At 39.9% G+C, this 21536-nt stretch overlaps 1 protein-coding gene across 1 annotated transcript in view; it reads right to left on the bottom strand.

Annotated features, from left to right (window-relative positions):
* Positions 1–8524: 8524 nt before the first annotated feature.
* gosr1 (golgi SNAP receptor complex member 1) overlaps positions 8525–21536 on the bottom strand; it is a gene marked incomplete at its 5' end in the record, with an annotated part of 32551 nt that continues 19539 nt past the window's right edge. The window contains 3 exons of the mRNA XM_080053778.1: positions 8525–9149; positions 9471–9553; positions 15549–15578. Coding sequence (XP_079909904.1) covers positions 9025–9149; positions 9471–9553; positions 15549–15578 — 238 coding nt within the window. The 3' untranslated portion in view covers positions 8525–9024. The remainder of the gene's footprint in view (positions 9150–9470; positions 9554–15548; positions 15579–21536) is intronic.

The following is a 21536-nucleotide window of genomic DNA, read 5'->3' as shown; positions in this document are numbered from 1 at the left end:
ATATGGATATGAGTATATATATATATATATATATATATATATATATATATATATATATATAGATGTACATTTTATAGAAATGTTTGTATGCCAAGTGGTGCTGGGTTTGACTGTCACTGGCTGCTTTGTTGACTCTTGGATTATCAATGGAAACTCATACGTTTGTGAAAAAGGGGGCAGGAAACACATTTAAAACATTTTTTTAATGTATTATCATTTTTTAACTGCATGCCTGAATGTACATAACCACACTTCTGCCTTAGTTTTTTTTTTTACTGTTATTAGTTGTCTCTTTTTCTTATTAAGGAGTCAGAGAGGCTAACAGGTTTGCACATGGAAGAGTGATTTGTGTACATTATGTGAGTGTAGCCACTTTAGAATATGTGAGGACTGTGGTCTCACCCCCCTTTTATGTCTCCAAAAACCTCTTAAGCCTTGCCTTGCTTTGGCAGAGACTGAAACGCATGACGAACCTCCCACCATCTTTCATTTCCTTCTTTTCCCTTCACATCCTCTTAATTTTTTTATCACAAACAATGATTTGGTGGCTGCCGTCCGTCGAGTGTTGTCTCTGTTCCTTAATTTTTTCCCCTTAAAATCTGTTTCACATATTACGTTAATCCACATTTCAACACCGTAGCTTCCCAATCCAACTCTTAAATTGTCATACATTGACTGTTAAATGAAACTGTTTCACTGAATGTTTTTTCCGCTACTTGTAGTAGTACATGAATTTATATGGGAAAATATATTATGCAATATGTACGCATGCTACGGGCCAAACAGGCTCACACAGATGTATTTATTTATTGTAAATGAAGAGGCCTATGCTTTTGATTTTGACTGAGTAACAACAAATAGCGTTTGAGTAATTTTTTCTTTACAATCCAGGCACGACAGATTGTCTGTATTAGTCACTTTATCAAAGAGAAAGTCACTGTATTCAATGCACTTGGACTACACAGGACTGTTGTATTGACACATTACAGGCTAATTTATGCTACAAGCACAGGTAACATCAATGTAAGACCATGTGCCACTATTGAAATCCACAGCTTTTCTTTTGGCATTAATTATTTTTTTTTTTATATATTGTGCAATTTAAATCAGGAATCATTCGAACAGTTGATAAAAAGTGATGCCATCTGTTGCAGTGAGTGGAGGAGAAACAGCTGCGAAATACGACTGATGTGAAGTGAAATTTGTCAAACTATGCAGCTAAAGCTATATTCTACTAAGTCCTGAACTGAACATCATCAGTGTCAGGCTGAACAACTGCAATCATGTCACGTTTAACACCATGTAGCACAATGTTTTGTGCTAAATGGGTTTTTTATCGATTCCATTCCAATTCATAGTTGTACATAAAAAAACATATTCTTTATCCGAACATATGAAAGCAGCAAAATCCAAAGAGTCTCCATGTTTACTACATAACATTGCTGCCAGAGTGACATCATGTGTGTCATTTCTGTAGATCACACATGCCCTGCGTTCCAAATCGCATTCTCTTTCTTTTTGTATTCTACATACTACATCCGACGATAAAAATAATCTAGTTAGGATGCAGTAGGCATACTATTGGGACATACTTTTACTTGTTTATTTCATCATAACATTGCGCCTTGATCTTGCCTCTTGCTTTTAGCTGGATCCCAATCCAGAGACCGCGTCCTTCTACGCGGTCTATGAAGGCTATAGCCTGTGAAGGCCGATTCGAAGGCCGAACGAGCGTTGTTAAACGAGATGGTCTCTGCAGGTCTCCGTTTATGAGCATTTCCGGTTTGCGTAACAAGCCGTAACCTTGCGTGACGACTCGCCGCTCCTCTGCTGCCTAGCAACCCTGATTGCTGCCAACGGAGACAGCCTTGTCAACGGAGGAAAAAAGAAAAAGAAGTTGCCTACCAGACGAAAAGAAAAAAAGTACAAGAAAAAAAGAAAGGAAGATAAAAGTTAAGAAGATGGAGCAACACGTTGCTGTTTTGTTATTTTTTATTTTATGCCATCTCTGAAAAAAACGCAATGAATCTTCAGATATTTTGGGCCGCGAAGGATCCATCTGTTGCAGCCTTAAAAACCGTGAAACGAAGGCTGCATTTCTAGGCCGCATATGAAGGAGCCTTGCAAATGAAACAAGCCTTTGCGCGCCGCTATGACGCAATCGGTCTTCAAATGCAGCCTTCCTAGGCTGCAACCCCTGAATTGAGATTCACCGTATATGTCCGCCGCGTCCCTGTTCGTTTTCATATGGAGGCTCCGTTGATGCGACGTCACTTACGGTTCGCACTGGATTATGGGCCAGAATCGCGAAAATAGGATGCTGTTTTCACTATGGTTTTCAACACTAAAAATCTTGGCCGGATATAGTAGACATCCGGGCCTTTGTAACCATCCTAAATCTGGCCACAAGAATCGGGACACACTAAATATTTTTTCTACCACACTAAATAGTAGAAAGTATGCGATTCGGAACGCAGGGCAAGTGTAGGCTACTGCTCCAGTGTCTCTCTAACAAACAAGTTTTCCTCCTCTTCGCTGGTGTTGTCAGGGCCAGCTGTCAGGTCTATAAACTCTGCTCTGTCAGTAAACATCTCAAACCTTCATTGCATTCCTATATGACTATGTTTCTTTTACAGCATACTGTATTATCCAGTTTTCATCTCTGTGGTGTACATTTTGCATGTCTGGAATAAATGTTACCATGGTCTGAGTTTCGCCTTTTGATAATGAGGAGTTGTGGTGAAAGCCAGACACAGGCAGAGACTTTAGCAAGAGCCATATCAGTGAGGCTGAACACCGTCGGAATTCTAACACACTCACACTGAAGATGCTAACATGCTGATGTTAAGCAGGTATAATGTTTACAATATCCATAGCATGCTAACATTTGCTTTTTTAACGCTAAATAAAAAATTAAGCAGCGCTGATGAGGAGTGCATTTCATCATCTATGGATGAAAAGCAAGGGGATAAAAAAACATAAGAGCTCATCCTGAAATAATATTTGAAATACATTTTAAAGTAAATCCAATTGATAGTAGATATTGAATTAAAAGTAATCCCTTAATGTCAACGTAATTGTAACGTTGGAGGTAAAGTCAGGGAATCAGCGGTGTCAAACCGTGGGGCCCCATGTCCGTACCAAAGTTAATATCCATCCAATAGTTTGTGAAAGTTTTCAGTCTGGATCAAAAATGATGGACCATCACTCAGATTGACTTTGCTATAAGTGGGTATAGAGGAATCCCTGATAGTGATGGTGCGTTTCAAACAGTCCAAAAAACATTTGATAAAAAAAAAAGCATCAATGATGCAAAATACCCCAGAAATTAGCTAGATACAGTGGAGGAAATAAGTATTTGATCCCTCACCGATTTTGTAAGTTTGCCCACTTACAAAGAAATGAGCGGTCTATAATTTTAAAGCTAGGTTTATTTTAACAGTGATAAACAGAATATCAAAAAGAAAATCACATTAAAAAAAAGATATGAATTATTTTGCATTTCATTGAGAGAAAAAAGTATTTGATCCCCTACAATTATAAAGAATTCTGGCTCCCATAGATTAGTCCTCGTGCTTTAAAAAAGTATTCCTAATCTCAACTAGTTTCCTGTATAAAACACACCTGTCTCAACTTGTTACCTGTATAAAAGACACCTGTCCACAGAGTCAATAAATCAAACTCCAACATCTCCTCATCATGGGCAAGACCAAAGAGCTGTCTAAGAACATCAGGGACAAGATTATAGACCTGCACAAGGCCGGAATAGACTATAAGCGAGAAGCTGGGTGAGAAGGATATAACTGTTGGTGCGATTATTCGAAAATGAAAGAAACACAAAATGACCATCAATCTCCCTCGGTCTGGGGCTCCATGCAAGATCTCACCTTGTGGGGTATCAATGATCATGAGAAAGGTGAGGGATCAGCCCAGATATACACGGGAGGAGCTTGTTTATGATCCCAAGGCAGCTGGGACCACAGTCACCAAGAAAACCATTGTTAACACACTATGCTAGCCTGGCTCCGCCCGCCTACCTACTTCCGCTCAATTTTTATTTCACTTCAGTAGTCAGTCTGGGGGTGGGGTGTGTTAGTGGGATTCTGCTCGTCCAAATGTTTGGCGGTCCAATCAGCGGTCAGAGCGAGTGGCTGAGAACGATGACGTCGAAGTCGCGCTCCAGTTTCAGTTGAATGCTGCGTTCCTTTATACTCGGAACTCGGAAATTTCCGACTTGGTAGTTCCAAGTTCCGACCCGTCTGTGTTCCAGTGCATCTGCTCGGGAAAGTATGGACGCCTACAACCTTTCTCATCCAAATAACTAAATGTTAGGCTCTAGCACGTTACCGTTGCCAGGTACCGGTAGATCCATAGACTACAATATGTAGTGAAGTCGGAAATTTCCTATTTCCCTGTACAACTGAAACGCACCGTCAGAAGCCGGCTCATGACATACGTCTGACCAAACGTAATGTGATTGGTTGGCTAATCCAGAGTGGCACTGGGCAGATCCAATATTTTAAACTTCAACAGACACCCGCCTCCAAGTGAGTGAACGTTTGCCAATTACAGCACTTCCAGACCTTCTGTACAAATGAAATGAAGTATGGATGGTCTGGTTGGACCAGGCTAACACTATGCCGTAATGGATTGAAATCCTGTAGTGCCTGTAAGGTCCCCCTGCTCAAGAAGGGACATGTACAGTCTGAAGTTTGCCAATGAACACCTTAACGACTCAGAGAATGCTTGGGAGAAGGTGATGTGGTCAGATTAAAACAAAATCAAGTTCTTTGGTATCTGTGACCCGCCATGCTTGGAGGAAGAGGAGTTCTGACTATGACCCCAAGAACACCATCCCCACAGTCAATCATGGAGGTTAAAGCATTATGCTTTGGGGGTGTTTCTCTTCTAAGGGGACAGGTGGACTTCACTGCATCGAGGGAACTACGGTATGGATGAGGCCATGTACCATGAAATACTAGGTGACAACCTCTTTCTCTCAGCCAAGTCCGTAAAAATGGGTCATGGATGGGTCTTCCAGCACGTCAATTACCCTAAAAATACAGCAAAGGCAACAAGGGAGTGGCTCAAGAAGAAGCACATTAAGGTCATGGAGTGGCCTAGCCAGTCTCTGGACCTTAATCCAATAGATATGTGGAGGGAACTCAAGCTCAAGCGACAGCCTTGAAACCTTAAAGATTAGGAGAGGATCTGCAAAGAGGAGTGGTCCAAATATCCTCCTGAGCTGTGTGCAAACCTGGTCATCAACTACAAGACACGTCTGACCTCTGTACTTGCCAACAAGGGTTTCTCCACCAAGTACTAAGCAATGTTTTGATAGGGGATCAAATACTTATTTCACTCAATGAAATGCAAAATTATATCTATCTTTTTTTTATGTGATTTTCGGGATTTTCTTTTTGATATTCTGTCTATTGATGTAGTATTTATGTGTGAGTTTTTGTTGACCCTCAATCAGACACATTGATTCAGTTCTTTGTGAAGGCTGCAGTCTGCAGTGATGTTGCTTCAGATTGCAATATATTGTACGGCTGTTGCTTTTTATTGTATCTGCGCTCTGTACATAGAGCAGGTCCTGATACACAATTGTGCATCAGAGCACGCAAACACCATTTATCATGGCTGCTGCCACCACTGTGGGTTATAAATGGCCCTGGGAGAAAGAAATTCATGACAGATTTCGCACTTTTAAAGCCAGCTCCCTGACACCACACTATGCAGGGTAGAAATGGCCTGATGCAGCTTTTAGAAGACCACAATACTAAAACATTTTTTTTCAAACTTGTACCATTGACAGTAAATGGACCCTTTCTATGTTTCAGATACAAATCGTCAGCTCTGTAATAAAAAATAATAATAAATCCATTGTTGAACTTCACAAACAAAAAGCCTTTTAACCCATCAAAAATATCTGCAGAGAAAAGCAATGGAGGATGTTTTGTCATCAGATGAGTGAAGCATCCCAAAAATATGTTTTCACAAAACTGAAGCAATCCAACAGCTATTTTTTCATATCTTACATTTTGTCGGCTGTGAATAAGCCGACTGTGTGCTTGTCGAAATTCACTGTAGCATGACCTCTCTAAGTGAGAGGATATGGTGCTCGATTCTGTTCGGGTGGTGTTCAGTTTGAGTGGCTGAAATTTAGAACATTTAGACTTCAGCACAGGGTTTCCCTTTTAAGATTCTGTGATAAAAAAAAAATACAGTGACAGTGCTCCTCTGGCTGCTGTAAAACAGAGAAAAGGCAATTTAGATCAACATGAAGACACTTTGAAAAAACTGCTGTCTACTAAGTATTCCATTCTTTCACGTCCTTTCTTTGTGAGGGAGGTGTCAAAAAGAGGCAATGAGGACAAGAAATCAAATGTATCATCTTCAGTCCATTGAATTGAGCCTATTTTATTTGTATTCCAGTCGAGTCAGTGCCTAAAGCTGCGAGACATAAACATATTGAAGTTTCTCACACGGCTGCTTTCGCATTTCACAACCCTGCAAACCACCACCAAAATAAGACTTTAATCGTACCAGTCAAACCCAGTCTGTGATCATTCCCGCATCAGATGAAATGCTTCAGTTCTCGTCTTCAAGTGCATGTGTCACTTTGTGTTCCAGGTGGATTGAAGTCAGATAGAGGTTCATGGTTGCTGCCAGGTACACTTAACCAGGAACTGTGCCGAATGGTTAGCTCCCTCAATATCATCAAAGCAGCGTTCCATTTTATTTTCTATAGAAACCTAGAAGGGGAGATCTAGAGGCAGCGGAGTGCACTGACTTTTACCTTTAACTGTCAGATATATCCAATAACTTATGGAAGTATTGATACATGCACTGTACATCCAATGAGCTCTTAACACTCAATACAATTTATAATTGTCTTTATATTACAGTATTACCAGCAGTGTTTCCCCTAGAATTTTTTTTTAGGCCCGGTGGTAAGAGCTGATAAAGAGTATGCGCGCCGCGTGCGTACCAAATTTCTAGAAGAAATTGACCAAAACGAACCCCATTTGGGATGAGCCTCTTTTGACAGCCCGTTAAAAATTAGGGCATAGGGTTATACTTTCACATTCATCAGTATGTTTGTACATGTGGTGTTTCTCACAGGATTTAGATCAGGATAGATCCTGCTGGGTGAGAATGGACCTTCTAGGGTGGTCTGGGGGCATCCCCCTGCAGAAGAAACCTTATCCTTTTAAAGTTAAATACATCAATCTGGTGCACTTTGAGAGGCGAAATCTGTTTAATTCTGTGCTCTGTAAACAACTGTCATATGTCCTGCCTATAACTATTTTCTGTAATAATTTGGAGACACAAGCCACGAAAACTATTGAAGAAAAACACGTGGATTTCAATAAAAAAAAACAATAAACACTAAGATCTAATATAGACAGGTCCTGTCTAGTACTCATTTCTGGAATAATCTGAATCACCTCACCTTGAAGCTAGTCTACTTTTTATTTATTTATTTTTTATGCAAATAGCTTTGTTGAAAATTAATTAATTAACATAGGCTACACATCATGATTAGCCTATCAACATGTGTGCTACATAAGGCAACTTCCCTATTCCGACCATTATATTTCATCTAGCCTATTTCTCTTTAAAACATAAAAATAAAGTAGGCCTAGCATTGAAAATACAAAAAAATAAAGCTTGTAGGCCTACTATGGCCTGCTGTTTTCAAGATAACTTAACAGTTAAAACAATAAATAAATTAATATGTACCTTGAAAATAAATGAATGCTTTTCTGAGAAGAATGCCAAAGGCAGTAGCAGTGAGGCACTTCTGTAAACTTACTGAAACGAGTACATGCCGTTTTTTCAGCGCTGTCTCTGCTGTTGATACAGATTGGTTGTGTTGCCACGGCGACGTAGCGATTTTAACTTTCTAAGTTTTGCTCAGCACTTTTTCCGTCAGGCTGCTGTTGGCCTGGCGGGGGGTCCCGTTGGCCTGGCGGGCCCGCCAGGCCTGTATAATGGTAGGGGAAACACTGACCAGATATTAAAGAGAAAGTAAATTATTGAAAATGCTGATATAAAAGTAATTAGAACTTCAACTGGTGGTTATTGTCATTGTCAATCGACTATCAATGTAATGTCTTCAATATATTTACGTGTATATATTACATTTTATATATGTACTGTATTTGAAAATGTGCATGTGACACATCCATTAAGTTTGTTTTATCCAACCAGCCAACTTGGATTTTCTTCTTCGTAAAATACCTTTAATAATTATAATTAATCAATTATCAAAGCGGTTGCCAATTAATTTTCTATTGTTTTGTCACATTTATTAATACAAGTTGGCACCTTGGTGGCCTCAGGGGTGAAGGCGCTGGCCATAAACCACAACGTTCCTAGTTGAAATTGCCACTGTCAACTCTCTAATGGGAGGCATAAATACAGAAGAAAGAACAGCTTTGAGTTGTGCTGAGGCATCATGGTGATTTAACTTGCTCAGAAATGACAGGGTCCCATATAGTTTTCACTAGAGATACAATTATATATTTGGAAAAATTAAAATGTGTTTAAAAATTAAGTGTAGTAGTGTCACACACACTATTATTTAATGATATGAATAATTTATTAATTCACATTTTACAGCCCTCAATGAACTATCCATCCCTCTTCATCAAAAATTTAAAATCCTTCCACCTGTGAAAAGAAAATATGCACCACACAATATCAGTCTCTTCAAATTCCTTAGTTTCAACTGAATTATCAATATACTTTTTTTTTATTATGTCTTATTTGTACTTCTTGGTCTTCAGTCATTTGTTGGCATAAGAGCACCCAACCACCAGCCCCTTCATCTGTCCCACTACTAAATACAAGTTCAGTAGGTCATGTTGGCCCAATTTGTTCCCATCCAAGAACTGGAACCAACTGAATGTCCTTCTTCCAGGGTCCCTCCAATCACTTAGCTCAGTCTCCTGGTGTTCCCGCGCTACAAAGAGCAGATCATACCAGCTCTGGTAAAAGATCTGGGCCCTGGTGTCAGTGAAACGAGTAGAGCAGGAGGAGAATTGTGCAGACGCCGATCACTGTGCCAAGAATGAGAGAGTCCCGCCTCTTCCGAAGGTTGATTCGCTGTATGAGATTGTTGATGGTTGGGAAACGGTCTGGATTGGTCCAAAGTTAAGGAAAATCACCAATAATTCAATTCCTGAAATTCTACAAATTATATATTTTTTTGTAATGGATCCATTCATAAAGTGGCAGATACAAAGGGATTTTACAAAGTGACACGCAAACAGCAAAACTGTGGTTTGCTTCAGATTTTGGCCGACAAAAGAATGAATCACTTTCCTTCATAGAAAACCAATATGTGAGCATTGATTTCTGAAGCACCAGCAGTCATATTTCTTCCAGGATCCCTTCAAATCTATTGTGTTTTTTTATTACCTCCTACAACCATGCACACATGTAGCATAAAAGGATACTGGCCAGTGTGTTGACCCTGCTCTGTATGGATTTGAGGAAGCCCCTCTGGGACGTCATGTTCTCCTTGGTCGCCATAGCAATACTACAGAAAGAGAGAGAGAGAGAGACAGATATGAGTTGAGAAGTGATAATGTGCTGCTGCTTTACGAGGTTGCTGTCGTTAGTACTGTAAAAGGGCCTTTGACAGAAAGAGCCCATATACGATTAGAACTTCAATTCCACCAGGGGAACATTTCTGGAGATATGAGCATCCATTTCAAAGGATAAGGTTTAGGTAAGTTTTAATATTTTGACCAACACTAAATGCAAGATTTAAGTCAAATCAAGGTTTCAGATGCATGAGTAAAGCATGTGTGATCCAAGAAAAGACCATTTCTAAACATAATCATTTTGCCAGAAAAAAATACAGTAGGGGAGAACGGGGGAATGTGAGACATCGGGTAATGTGAGACACCCCCTGTATCTAGGCAACGGAACACATTTTTGGTCATGTGAGATATATGTTTTGAAGACCCTCTAATTTCCCCATGGCCATGAAAGAGAGGACCTCATGCATGGTGATGTTGTAAGCATGTTTTTTTTTCACAAAAATATATTTTTTGCATGTAAAAGTAAATTTTCCTGCTGTCAACTTAATCAACTGTTGTGCCAAAGGAAATTGATTCAGGTAGAAAAACTTTTATCATACATGTTGATGAACTACCAACATATGAAACCATGTGATGAAAACTGAAGATTAGCCTGAATTGCTGACAGGGGTAGTTTTTTCTCAAATTGTGGCAGCATGCTGTGGGGTAAAGTGAGACAGTGTCTGTGCCCTCTTTTAATGAATCCATTATATTTGAGGAAGCAAGAAGTTTAGTTTGAGTAGGACAAAAGACAATGTGGGCCAGAGGTGGGGGTTGAATGGTTATAGGGGTGTCAGCAAGGGCATGGTTTGGCAGGTATGTATCTGGGGGACAGAAGAGTGACCCTTAACTTCAATGGACCCTAAGTAATATGTCTTTATTAAATGAATGATCCCAATAAAACAAATGCAGAAAAATATTAATCAAAAACTCAAAAGATGGAAAATGACAGCTGGGTCTAGTCCTGTGTTCTGAGTCCGTTGTTCATTCAAGGCCCTTTGTTAACCTTCTATTTTTACTATGGTAGTGGACCACACTCCCCCTGTGACTATGCTTGTTTTGTGCTTGTTTTATGTTGTTACTGTATTCCTGTGTTGTATGTTGTACAGACTATGGTGGCAAACCAGTTTCCCCATTGGGGATCAATAAAGTAAATTGTATCCTATCCTATCCTTTCAAGTGTTTAGAATTTTTTTTTGCTAAATTGACCAAACCCCATGATTTTGTTACTCGTCCGACATTAGTTTTGGAATACTTGATTTTCAAGCTAGCTGTCAGAATTGTAACTGTTACAACATGTGTTGTTATGGTAGTTTAGAGTGGAAAAAGCAAGTGGTTCAGTTTACCCCTTGATTTTTTTGGTCTGTCTCAGTTTACCCCAAAGCTGGGGTTAAGTGAGATACATGACAACTCTTTTTGAAACAATCATATTTTCACTGCCGTTCATCCTGAATAAATTCTGATACGTACATTGCTAGGAAACATCCTGAATTAATTGGAAATGTGTACATTTGACTGATAAATCATTTTAGCTCGCTAAGAGGAGAGCAAATGTAACTAGAAATGCAATTCCTGAAGAAATTGCGGTGTGAATGCTGCGCTGCTGAGCTGAAGCTGATACTGAATAACCTTCACTGCTGAATGTTGATGAAGAACGAAGGATGAATATATCTGAATGAACAGAATGGTTGAACAATAGAATGTTTGAAAAATGTGGAATATTTGGAAGTTTGAATGGACTTTCTAGCTGAAATGAGGAATGAATCATGAATTGTCTGACAGAAAAAAATGATCATACCGTGAGAACCAGAAGATTCCAATTAATATTCAGTGTCAAATGTGTTTCTTTAATGTAAAAGCTTTCGAGTTGAGAGCAATTTTCGTTTAGATTTTCTGTCGTGGAATGTAGAATCTCATTTAACAAGAGAGTGGGTGAGGCAGGAGGCCTCGTTTAGTAAGACTTTTTTCCGCTTAGAAGCTCACAGCTCCCAATATATACAGTCATATGAAAAAGTTTGGGAACCCCTCTCAGCCGGCATTATAATTGACTCTGCTTTCACAAAAAAAAATATAAAAGTGGTATGTCTTTAATTTACCAGGAACAGCTAAGTACTGGGATGTTTTCCAAACAAAGATTTTTTGAAAAGCAGTATTTGGTTGTATGAAATAAAATAAAATGTGAAAAACTGGCTGTGCAAAAATATGGGAACCCTTGTGGTCTTGCTGATTTTAATGTATGTAACTGCATGTAAAACTGAGGACTTTAAACACAAAATTGGTTGGATTATGTTGTTAAGCCTTGAACCTCATATAAAGGTCTGTTTAATCATGAGAAAATGTATTTTAGGTGCCTAAATGCGAATTCGACTTCTCTTTGACTCTCTGCTGAAGTGAGACAGAATGGGATCATCAAAACAGCTCCCAAAAGATCTTAAAAACAAAGATTATTCATTGTCATGGTTTAGGGGAAGGCTACAAGAAGCTTTCCCAAAGGTTTCAACTGTCAATTTCTACTGTAAGGAACGTTATCAGGGAATGGAAGGACACAGGCACAGTTGCAGTTAAACCCAGGTCTAGCAGACCAAGAAAAGTACAAGAGCGGCATATGCGGCGGATTGTGAGAATGGTTGCACACAACCCAAAGATCACCTCCAAAGACCTGCAAGAACATCTGGCTGCAGATTGTGTATCTGTACATGGTTCTACAATTCAGTGCAATTTGCACCAAAACATCTGTATGGCCGGGTGATGAGAAGGAAGCCCTTTCTGCGCCCACGCCACAGATACAGTTGCATGGAGTATGCTAAAGCTCATTTAGACAAGCCAGATTCATATTGGAAGAAAATGCTTTGGACTGATGAGACAAAAATTAAGTTATTTGGTCTTTATAAAAAGCAGATGTTTTGGTGCAAATTGCGCTGAATTGTTGAACGATGTACAGATACACAATCTGCATCCAGATGTTCTTGCAGGTCTTTGGAGGTGATCTGTGGGTTGTGTGCAACCATTCTCACAATCCTCCACCTATGCCGCTCCTGTTTTTTTCTTGGTCTGCCATGCCTGGGTTTAACTGCCACTGTGCCTGTGTCCTTCCATTCCCTGACAACGTTCCCTACAGTCGAAATTGACAATTGAAACTTTTGGGAAAGCTTCTTGTAGCCTTCCCCTAAACCATGACAATGAATAATCTTTGTTTTCCAGATCTTTTGGGAGCTGTTTTGATGATCCCATTCTGTCTCACTTCAGCAGAGAGTCAAAGAGAAGTGCAACTTGCATTTAGGCACCTAAAATACATTTTCTCATGATTAAACAGACATTTCTATGAGGTTCAAGGCTTAACAACATAATCCAACCAACTTTGTGTTTAAAGTAATCAGTTTTACATGCTGTTACAGGCATTAAAATCAACAAAACCACAAGGGTTCCTATATTTTTGCACAGCCAGTTTTTCACATTTTATTTTATTTCATACAACCAAATACTGCTTTTCAAAAAAATCTTTGTTTGGAAAACATCCCAGTACTTAGCTGTTCCTGGTAAATTACAGACATACCACTTTTATATATTTTTTTGTGAAAGCAGAGTCAATTATAATGCCGGCTGAGAGGGGTTCCCAAACTTTTTCATATGACTGTATGTCCATTTGGCTCCAAAGAAACATTTCTGCGACCGCAACAATAATATTTACAGTTAAGAGACAAAAATCATCCATGAGGAGTTAGATTTTTGTGAGTTGACGCAATCTTAAAAATGTCTGGTGTTCTTTTTTATTCCCTCTTCTCCACTCTGTCAGTTGATTCGCACACTCTAAATATCAGTAATATTGATGTTTCATGCGTCAAACATGGCTGATTAATTTGAAAACTATGCATTTTTTTTAAAAGGTTGAATTTTAACAATGAAAGAAGAAAGATAGCTGAACAGTTTGTCGAAAGAATGCACTTTGTAGGATGAATTATCAGTGAGCTGGAAGTGTTTGAAATCAGTGCAAAACGCTTAGCGTTTTGCCGATTTCCTCATTCATTCCGGATGAGGATTTTTGGTGTAATAAACTAATTATCTCTGAAGTTATGAATATTATGAAAAAATAGTGAATTATGGAAATGTGCTCCTGTGCAAGACGAACATGATTGTTTATTAATTATGAAGTTATGAATTTTTTTTAATTTTTTTAATGAAAGCAAGACTGTGAAAAATGGGCTGAATATGAGGATAGTTGAAGGAAGTTTGTGGAATGAAGCATGTTGAAGATATGGCCGGGCCTGAAAAGCGGGCGGAATAATAATAATAAGAAGAAGAAATACGGTGAATATCAAAGCTGTGACTACATGACTGTAGGCACGTCCACATTAGAAGGAATGGAATCATTCTGAAACACAAGTCATCCTATCACGTTCTCCTTCAGCTTTAGATGGATGCCACTAGTGTGTGTGTGTGTGTGCGAGGGGCTAGGGGAAGGAAGGTATAGAATTGCTGTGATATTGTACTCTCACTCGCTCTAAAACTTTGGCCTCAGCAACTTTGAGCACAGGAAAGTGCAGATGGGCACTTGGCAGGGAAACTTTCAGGCTCTATGTTTGCCATCTGTGGCATCTGTTACACAATAATCAATAGCAGCAACTGAGCCCTTCACAGTTGCAGCTTTTGGGTCAAAGAAATCAGCTCAACAAAGTCAAAAGAATTACCTAAGTGTAATGTTAATCATGCTAAAAAAAGTTGTCTCCTTGCGAGTAGCATTATGTAGCTCTTGGACAGCAGGATGACAACCAGTAAGCACTGGTCACAGGGGACACACTTTACTCGTCCCAGAGTGACAGGGCCCCGTGGAAGGCAGGTCAAAACAAGGTTTAATTTAACTCCCATAACACCATTGTTTACTCTGTTATCCGGCAAACTCGTCAACAGCAGGCCAAGAGAGAAAATGTGTAGTGTGGCATCTCCTCACAGTTCCGCAGTCTTGGCCTAGCGCAGTGGTTTGGGGATCATGTTCTCCTCAGTCAGGAAGAAAGACTTTGCTGACTCCAGCAACCTGTGCAAGCCTTTATCTCAGTGTTAACCAGCTCATGAGAATCAGAGCTGTAGGATAAAGATTCCCCCTTACACACTGCATGTGATTAGTCAGTGATCACTGTTGATAAAAGTGACATGGACTAGAGGTCTCAAGTTTTCAATTAACCAAGTTGTCAAGCGAAGTCAGTTTTTACTTATTTAGCCCAAAATCACTAAATCAGAATCAGAAATCGCTTTACAATCTGTTTAACAAATGATACCCGTTAACCTAAAAACCTGTTCAGATAAGAAGAACTCTTCAAACAGCAAAATAACAAGGAACCCTCAGGAAGAACAACATATCCTACTTCCAAGACAAACGGAACACTTGCAGGGCTCACTCGTGCAATTAGTACAGGGAAAAGTTTTAAGCACATCTCAGCATTTTTAAAGGTGATTTCTATTTTTATGATATGCGTCATAGAAAAATGTAAATTAGGGTCAGAGCTGTCAAAGAGGTTACAACAAGAAGAGGGCAATCTACAGCCATTAAAGGTTACTTGTAAACTTGCTTTTCATTTCAATATCAAAAAACAAAAACACCAAACACCATTCGAGAGACAGAATCCCCCTATCAGACCGCTTTACAAAGAAAACTCATTGTCAGCATTGTATATGAGATGCAAGGACTTTAAATATTATTATTATTATTATTATTATTATTATTATTACTACTACTACACAGATAGATCATTTTTCAACAGGTCTCCAGCTCAAGCACAACAAGATCGATTATGGCTCGACAAATCAAGGTTCTATTCAGTTCCATTTTTGCACACGCGCAAAGGGTTTGTGTCAGGTTCAGTAGGTAAATAAGACTATTGAGACGTGGGGGGTGGGAACTGTCACATATACAAATATATGTCCTTCTATATGTGCAAGACAGAAAACAGGTCTTACCTTATTGTGTCATCCATCAGTCGGTCCGAACTATACAGAAGGAGTGGGGGCAGGGAAGAAAAGACAAAGAGAGGTTACATATTGACATGGGACAGTGTAGCAAGAACATGAAGTGGTAATAAACAAACAACGTTGGGGCATTTATTGGTTTGGGTTTCAGAATGGCAGAGGTCAATACTGAATCGCTATTGCGTTACTTGGTGACACTGAGCTGGACAAAGAACTCAATTGAATGTTACGCTGTTTACTCTTCTTTGCTTCATATCAACGTCATCAGCTCCCACATAGTGACTAACCAACTAGTCGGGCAGAACACATTGCAATGTCATCTAAATTAACCCAATAGGTGCTGCTTGTTTCTGTGTTTGGCATAGTCATGTGTTGGCTTGTGCTAATTGACAGAACGGGAAAGTCGTATTTCTAAAAATGGTGTGTGGGCAATTTAGAAAAGCAGCGCCAACTGTGAAAGATTGTTAGTTTCCATTTAACCTCTGAATGAAATAGGGTAACATTTAAGTACTTTGTTTAGTTAGGACTAAGTAGACCCATGGAGGATTTGTCCGCAAAGATCCTGGAGCTTAATCTTCAGCAAAAAGCTACATCATGGGCTGTCCAACAAAGAACTTTAGAAACACACACACACACACACACACACACACACACACACACACACACACAGGCACATACCTCTTATATTATAGCCCCAGTTTTGTGTATAGGGTTTCTCATAAACCACAATGCTCTCCGCAGTTTATTCCCTAATTGGAATCTATTTAGATAATGTTCCAGAGAACTCAAGTAAAGCAAACGAGCAACACTGCAGAGATTGTATTTCCTAGCTCACCATCTAATTAACATCCAAAACGCCACACCCTCATTTTCATGCTCAATATGTGGTTTCTGTTAAGCTTTTAGGATTTTTATGTATCTCACCAAATCTCCAAGGGACATTTTAAAAGGATGAAATACTGTCTATCAAATGGAGCTGTGTGGAAATGAGCAACATTATCCCCTGACCACTTTTAATATATTTTTCAAATGGAAATAGTTTGGATTGGATGAAACAATAGTATTAACAAAACCAATATTACATATCGATGATTGGGTATAGGCTACAGCATCTTGTGGTATTATGAACAAAAACAATTAACTTTTTCATTGCACATTTGTCATACAAGGAAAAAAATAGGTGTTACTAATAACATAAACCCCGGCTCTTTTCCATCAAATGAATATAGTAAGTTGCCTCAAAAAACATTCCTTTATCCGTGCCTGCATTTTTTAAAGGTTGTTTATCGCCAGTTAGCTTAGCTTAGCTCAAATAGTGGTTTTCAATAGATAACTTTAGCCTGCCCCCGCCGACAGTCAGAAAATAAACTTTACAACATCACTGTCCATTACTTCTTCAAAAATTCAAGCAAAGTTAAATAAATGGTTTCTTTCAACTCGTCTCAAACCCGAGACAATAGGAAAAATATTCATTTCCCAAACTTGCAGAGAAAGATACGAGTTTGTAACTCTTCTTACATTCAATGGGGTGACTCATTTCTTCCCTGCAGGGTTTTCCTTTTTAAAGTAAGAGAAGACACACCCTGTGGCTCCGCATGTGCACATGCATGGCTGGCAAATCATTAGGGGAAATAAGATAGTAAATGACACAAAATTCGGAATTAAGTTCTGCAGGCAACTTAAGCAAAATGGATTGAAGTTAGTTGTGATGCAAAGTCCAGTGAGAGTAGGACATACCAGCATTGAAATATATAATTCAACCTTAATAATCAAATAACTGCAATTAAAAAAATCTTACAAACCTATTATGGTTATTTGATTATAAAGGCACATACGATCTAGCTGTGCTCAAACAAAAGATGAGTATTGAAATTGAAAAAGGTACAGCTTTAAGACTGTGGTTAAGAAGAGGCCAGACAGCTTCTTGACACAGGTCTAAAATGATAGAGGAATAGACATAATATAAGTGGACTGACAAACGACTGCCAAAACTAAAGCTTTAACTGTCTGTCTGACGATTGCATTCATATTATAAATCATGACCTTGACAGCAAAAGAGAGAGTGGCTGTGAGCTGAGGTGAGCCTTGATTCATGGGATTTTTATATTGCAGAGATGAGATGGGGGAAAAGATTTATATTTTCTTCCCTCCCTCATCAAGCTGCAGCCAGAGTGGAGAGGTTGATTATGCCATCATGTTCATGTATATGTGGCCGTCTGTGGTTTCAGCTTTGAGTGGGTTCCTTCTGTTTCCCCTGCTCAGTGGAGTTTTGCTGCAGTGATTAAATCGCTCATACGCCACAAGCTAATTGCTTTTCCCCATTGTGATGGATTAACCCTGCTTTCTTGCTCTCCTAACATTCACACATATAAAAATAAAATCTTCTGCGTTGGTTGCAGTATCACTCAAAACCTAAATTGCAACAAAAATGAATAAATGATACAGACAAAATAAAGAGCTTTTCTTTTCTGTTGACTCAATGTTTTTCAATTCAGGAAGAAAGTAGGGGAGAACGGGGTTATATGTCACTGGTTGGTTGTCACATCCGTTATATCTCGACACCAGAAGGCCCTGTCTGTGAAGTTTTGGTATGGAAATATCCAGAATTAGGTTAAGAGGTCACATTGCCTCATTTCCACCGAGTAGAGCGGGTCGGATCGGAGCGGCTCAGAGCGGGACAGCTCACTTTTAAGAATCTCGGTGTTGTTTCCACCGCCGACCCTACCCTTACTGGTAGGGCGGGGTTTAGGCTGGACTGCGATAGCCGCCGCCAGATTGTGGGTCAAACTATCGGGCTGTGGAACAACTGTGGTCAAGCCAGCGGTCTCTTGTTTTTGCTTGGTCAAACCAGCCGCTTCTTTATTTATTCCCCCCTGTGTTGTGAGCACAGAGACGGCTCGATGCAACTGATAAGAGACGGTGAGCGAACAGCGCTGGCTGCGGCAGCTACGTGACATCGTAGCAGTGGGACACAGTGTAGCCAACTGATTCATTTAATGACAAGGAAAAACACCACACAATAAACAGTGCCGCGCTCACATTGTCGCCAAAACTCTCTTCACTCTAGCCGAGGTGACTACAAACGGCGGAAATGATTAAAACCAGCCGCTTCTTTATTTATTCCCCCCGTGTTGTTGTGAGCGTGTATTTACTACTATCTATGGCGTAAACACACAGAGACGGCTCGGCGCAACTCACAGAGACAGTGAGCGAACAGTACTGGCTGCGGCAGCTACGTGACTGTGGGACACAGTGTAACCAACTGATTAATTTATTGACGAGGAAAAACACCACACAATAAACAGAGCTGTGCTCACATTTTCGCCAAAACACAAGACTATCTTCACTCTTGCCGAGATGACTACACATGGCGGAAATTATTCTTTCGACCAATCAAATGACGGCTCCGCCGTTTCGGCACCCTTTCAGGCGGCCAGTACCCCTACGGAGGAGTACTGAGATTTGGAGCGGCTCAGAGCGGTTAGGTGCGCTTAAACCGTACCCTACCCAACTTTTGGCAAATGAAAAGCCAAACTACCCGGACCGAACCGCTCCGATCCGACCCGCTCTACTCGGTGGAAACGAGGCAATACATAGTCCTCATTGGAGTAAGACAGCTGCATTTGAGGTGAGAGGACTTTTTGTGTTTTTCATGTCAAATTGAAAATATTTAGTTCCTTAGTATAAGAAATTCCAGTTGGGGTTGGTCCTCACATTTTCTTTGGGGTTGGTTGTCACATGTTATCCAAAGGCTGCAGCAAGGAAAGGAAACCAAAAAACGAAAGAAAATGTCAAGCTGTATCCTCACTGACACTCCAGAGAAGGAGAGAATAAAGCAGGAAAAGGCAGCTAGCATGCAAAAGCCAAAAAAAGGGCAACACAATCAAAACGACCCAGTGCATCCCAATTTTAGACCAGTTGCCAAAGCTACTGCACCCCAGTGTACTCCATCCCAGCTAGGGAAGAATAAACAAAAGAGAAAGAAACAGTAGGAGGAGTCTTCATCAGATGAAGAGGATCGTTTTTGTTTGGTTTGTATGGAAACGTTCTCCAACAGCCGTTCAGGGGAGGTATGGGAGAAGTGTTGCATGTGCAACCAGTGGGCACACAATCTCTGCTTAGTTGGAGTGAGCAGACCCTACATTTGCCATAACTGTAACTCAGATAGTGAATTTGTGTAGCCTAGTTGAGTAGTCTATTATTGTTAGACCTATTTGTTTTGTTCTTTATGTTGTTACATAGGCTGGTCTTAATATGGGTTTCCTGTTCAACTTCCTTGCTCATTTTGTGTTAAGATACATTAAGTTATGTAAGTCTATTTGTCAACTTGACAATGCAATTACACTTTCAAATGTAGTTCTACCGGGGGGCGCCCTTAGCTCAGTTGGTAGGGCGTCCCCCCCATGGGCCTTGGCTAGCAGCAGACCCGGGTTCGATTCCAGCCCGCGGTCGTTCTCTGCATGTCACTCCCCTCTCTGCCCCATTTCAACTATGTCTCTACACTATCAATAAAGCATAAAAAAATGCCCAAAAAATATCTTTAAACATTTTTTTTAGTTCTACCTTCTTTTAAAGATGTTTCCCATTAAGATAACATTGTGACAACCGACCCCTTGATGGGGTTGGTTGTCACAATGTGTCAGGGTGTCTTTGATGATTGATTTCTTTTTTATTACAATAAGTTGGAAAACGAGAGGGATACACAATTCAAGCCAACACCTTAAGCTTCAATTGAATGTAGGAATGACTATTGAAAGATGTTTTGGTGATGAGAAATTCACAATTGAGTAAAAACTGTGCCTAACAACCCCGTTCTCCCATACTTAAAGCAACCTTCTGAGAGCAATGCTCTGCCATGTGGCTTTTAGACCAATACGAGGCAACTAATAGAATCAGCCAGGTTAACTGTGTGAGCATGAATTACTACTGCGCAGGAAATAGTCAAATATTGGCAAACATTTACAGAAAGTAAACTGCATCAGCATACAGGAATAGTGGTCACAATCCAGAGCTCACAGCCGATTCAAAATTCACTGTTATCAACTCAATACACTTTACACATTGTGAAATACACAGGAAAAATCTTCCTAGTAACACTGCCATTGAAAAACATTTGTGGCCAAATAATATATAGAAAACCAAACATTAGATAGAAACCCTTGCCCCTAAAGATGCACAAAGGTTCATAAGGCTAATGGTGGACTTTTATGACTTTGCTTAAAGAAATCCTATTATACTACTTTTCTGGTCTTAATTTCTTGTTAAAAATGGCTATAGAGCAACCTGACACGAATAACATCACAAAAAACTATGTAGATTTTCGGGAAGCTCTTTCTCTTATTTTGGCGATCCAGCAGGCCCTGTAAACACTTTGCTTCTCCCATCTCCGCCCCCTCCACCCCCTTCCTGCAAACCCAACTCCGTTGTGATTGGTTACCTTGTGAAGGGAAGTCGTGATTCTAAATGTCTGCAAAGAATCAGCCCGGGCGGGACGCGAACGCGGGTCTACTGCTTCGTAAACGATCTCTCTACCGGCTGAGCTAAGGGAGCACTGGTAGTGTGTTGTCACCCCCTGCTATATATAGCAACCTGGGAGCTTGCCTGACCATATACGGCAAAAAGATCTGGTGACACACACATACCGGAAATTTGAACAAGTTTGGCTCGACTGGCTGCCATAGTTTTTAGTGCTCTGCACAGCCACCCCAGACGGTCAGCAGGGAATACGTCGAAATGCATGTACGTAATTACTTGTTACGCTAGTATGGTTAAACATGACTATAAATCATTATAACAACGTTTATAGGTCATAAAAGTTGAAAAGTATCATAGGTCCTCTTTAATGCCGGTAAACTGGTAACCATTCCTCCATTTTGTTTTTGAGGGTGCAGCTTGTAAAGGCCAGGCCCTAGATCTTGAGACTTGGCAGAAGAGAAAAAGCTGTAGAGCATTTTGCAGCTTAGAGGTATACACATGGTA

The sequence above is a fragment of the Ammodytes marinus genome (genome assembly GCF_949987685.1).
Source record: "Ammodytes marinus genome assembly, chromosome: 3".
Taxonomy (NCBI): Eukaryota; Metazoa; Chordata; class Actinopteri; order Uranoscopiformes; family Ammodytidae; genus Ammodytes; species Ammodytes marinus.
Note: the sequence above shows the minus strand (reverse complement) of the source record. Positions and strands in the feature narration are given on the sequence as shown.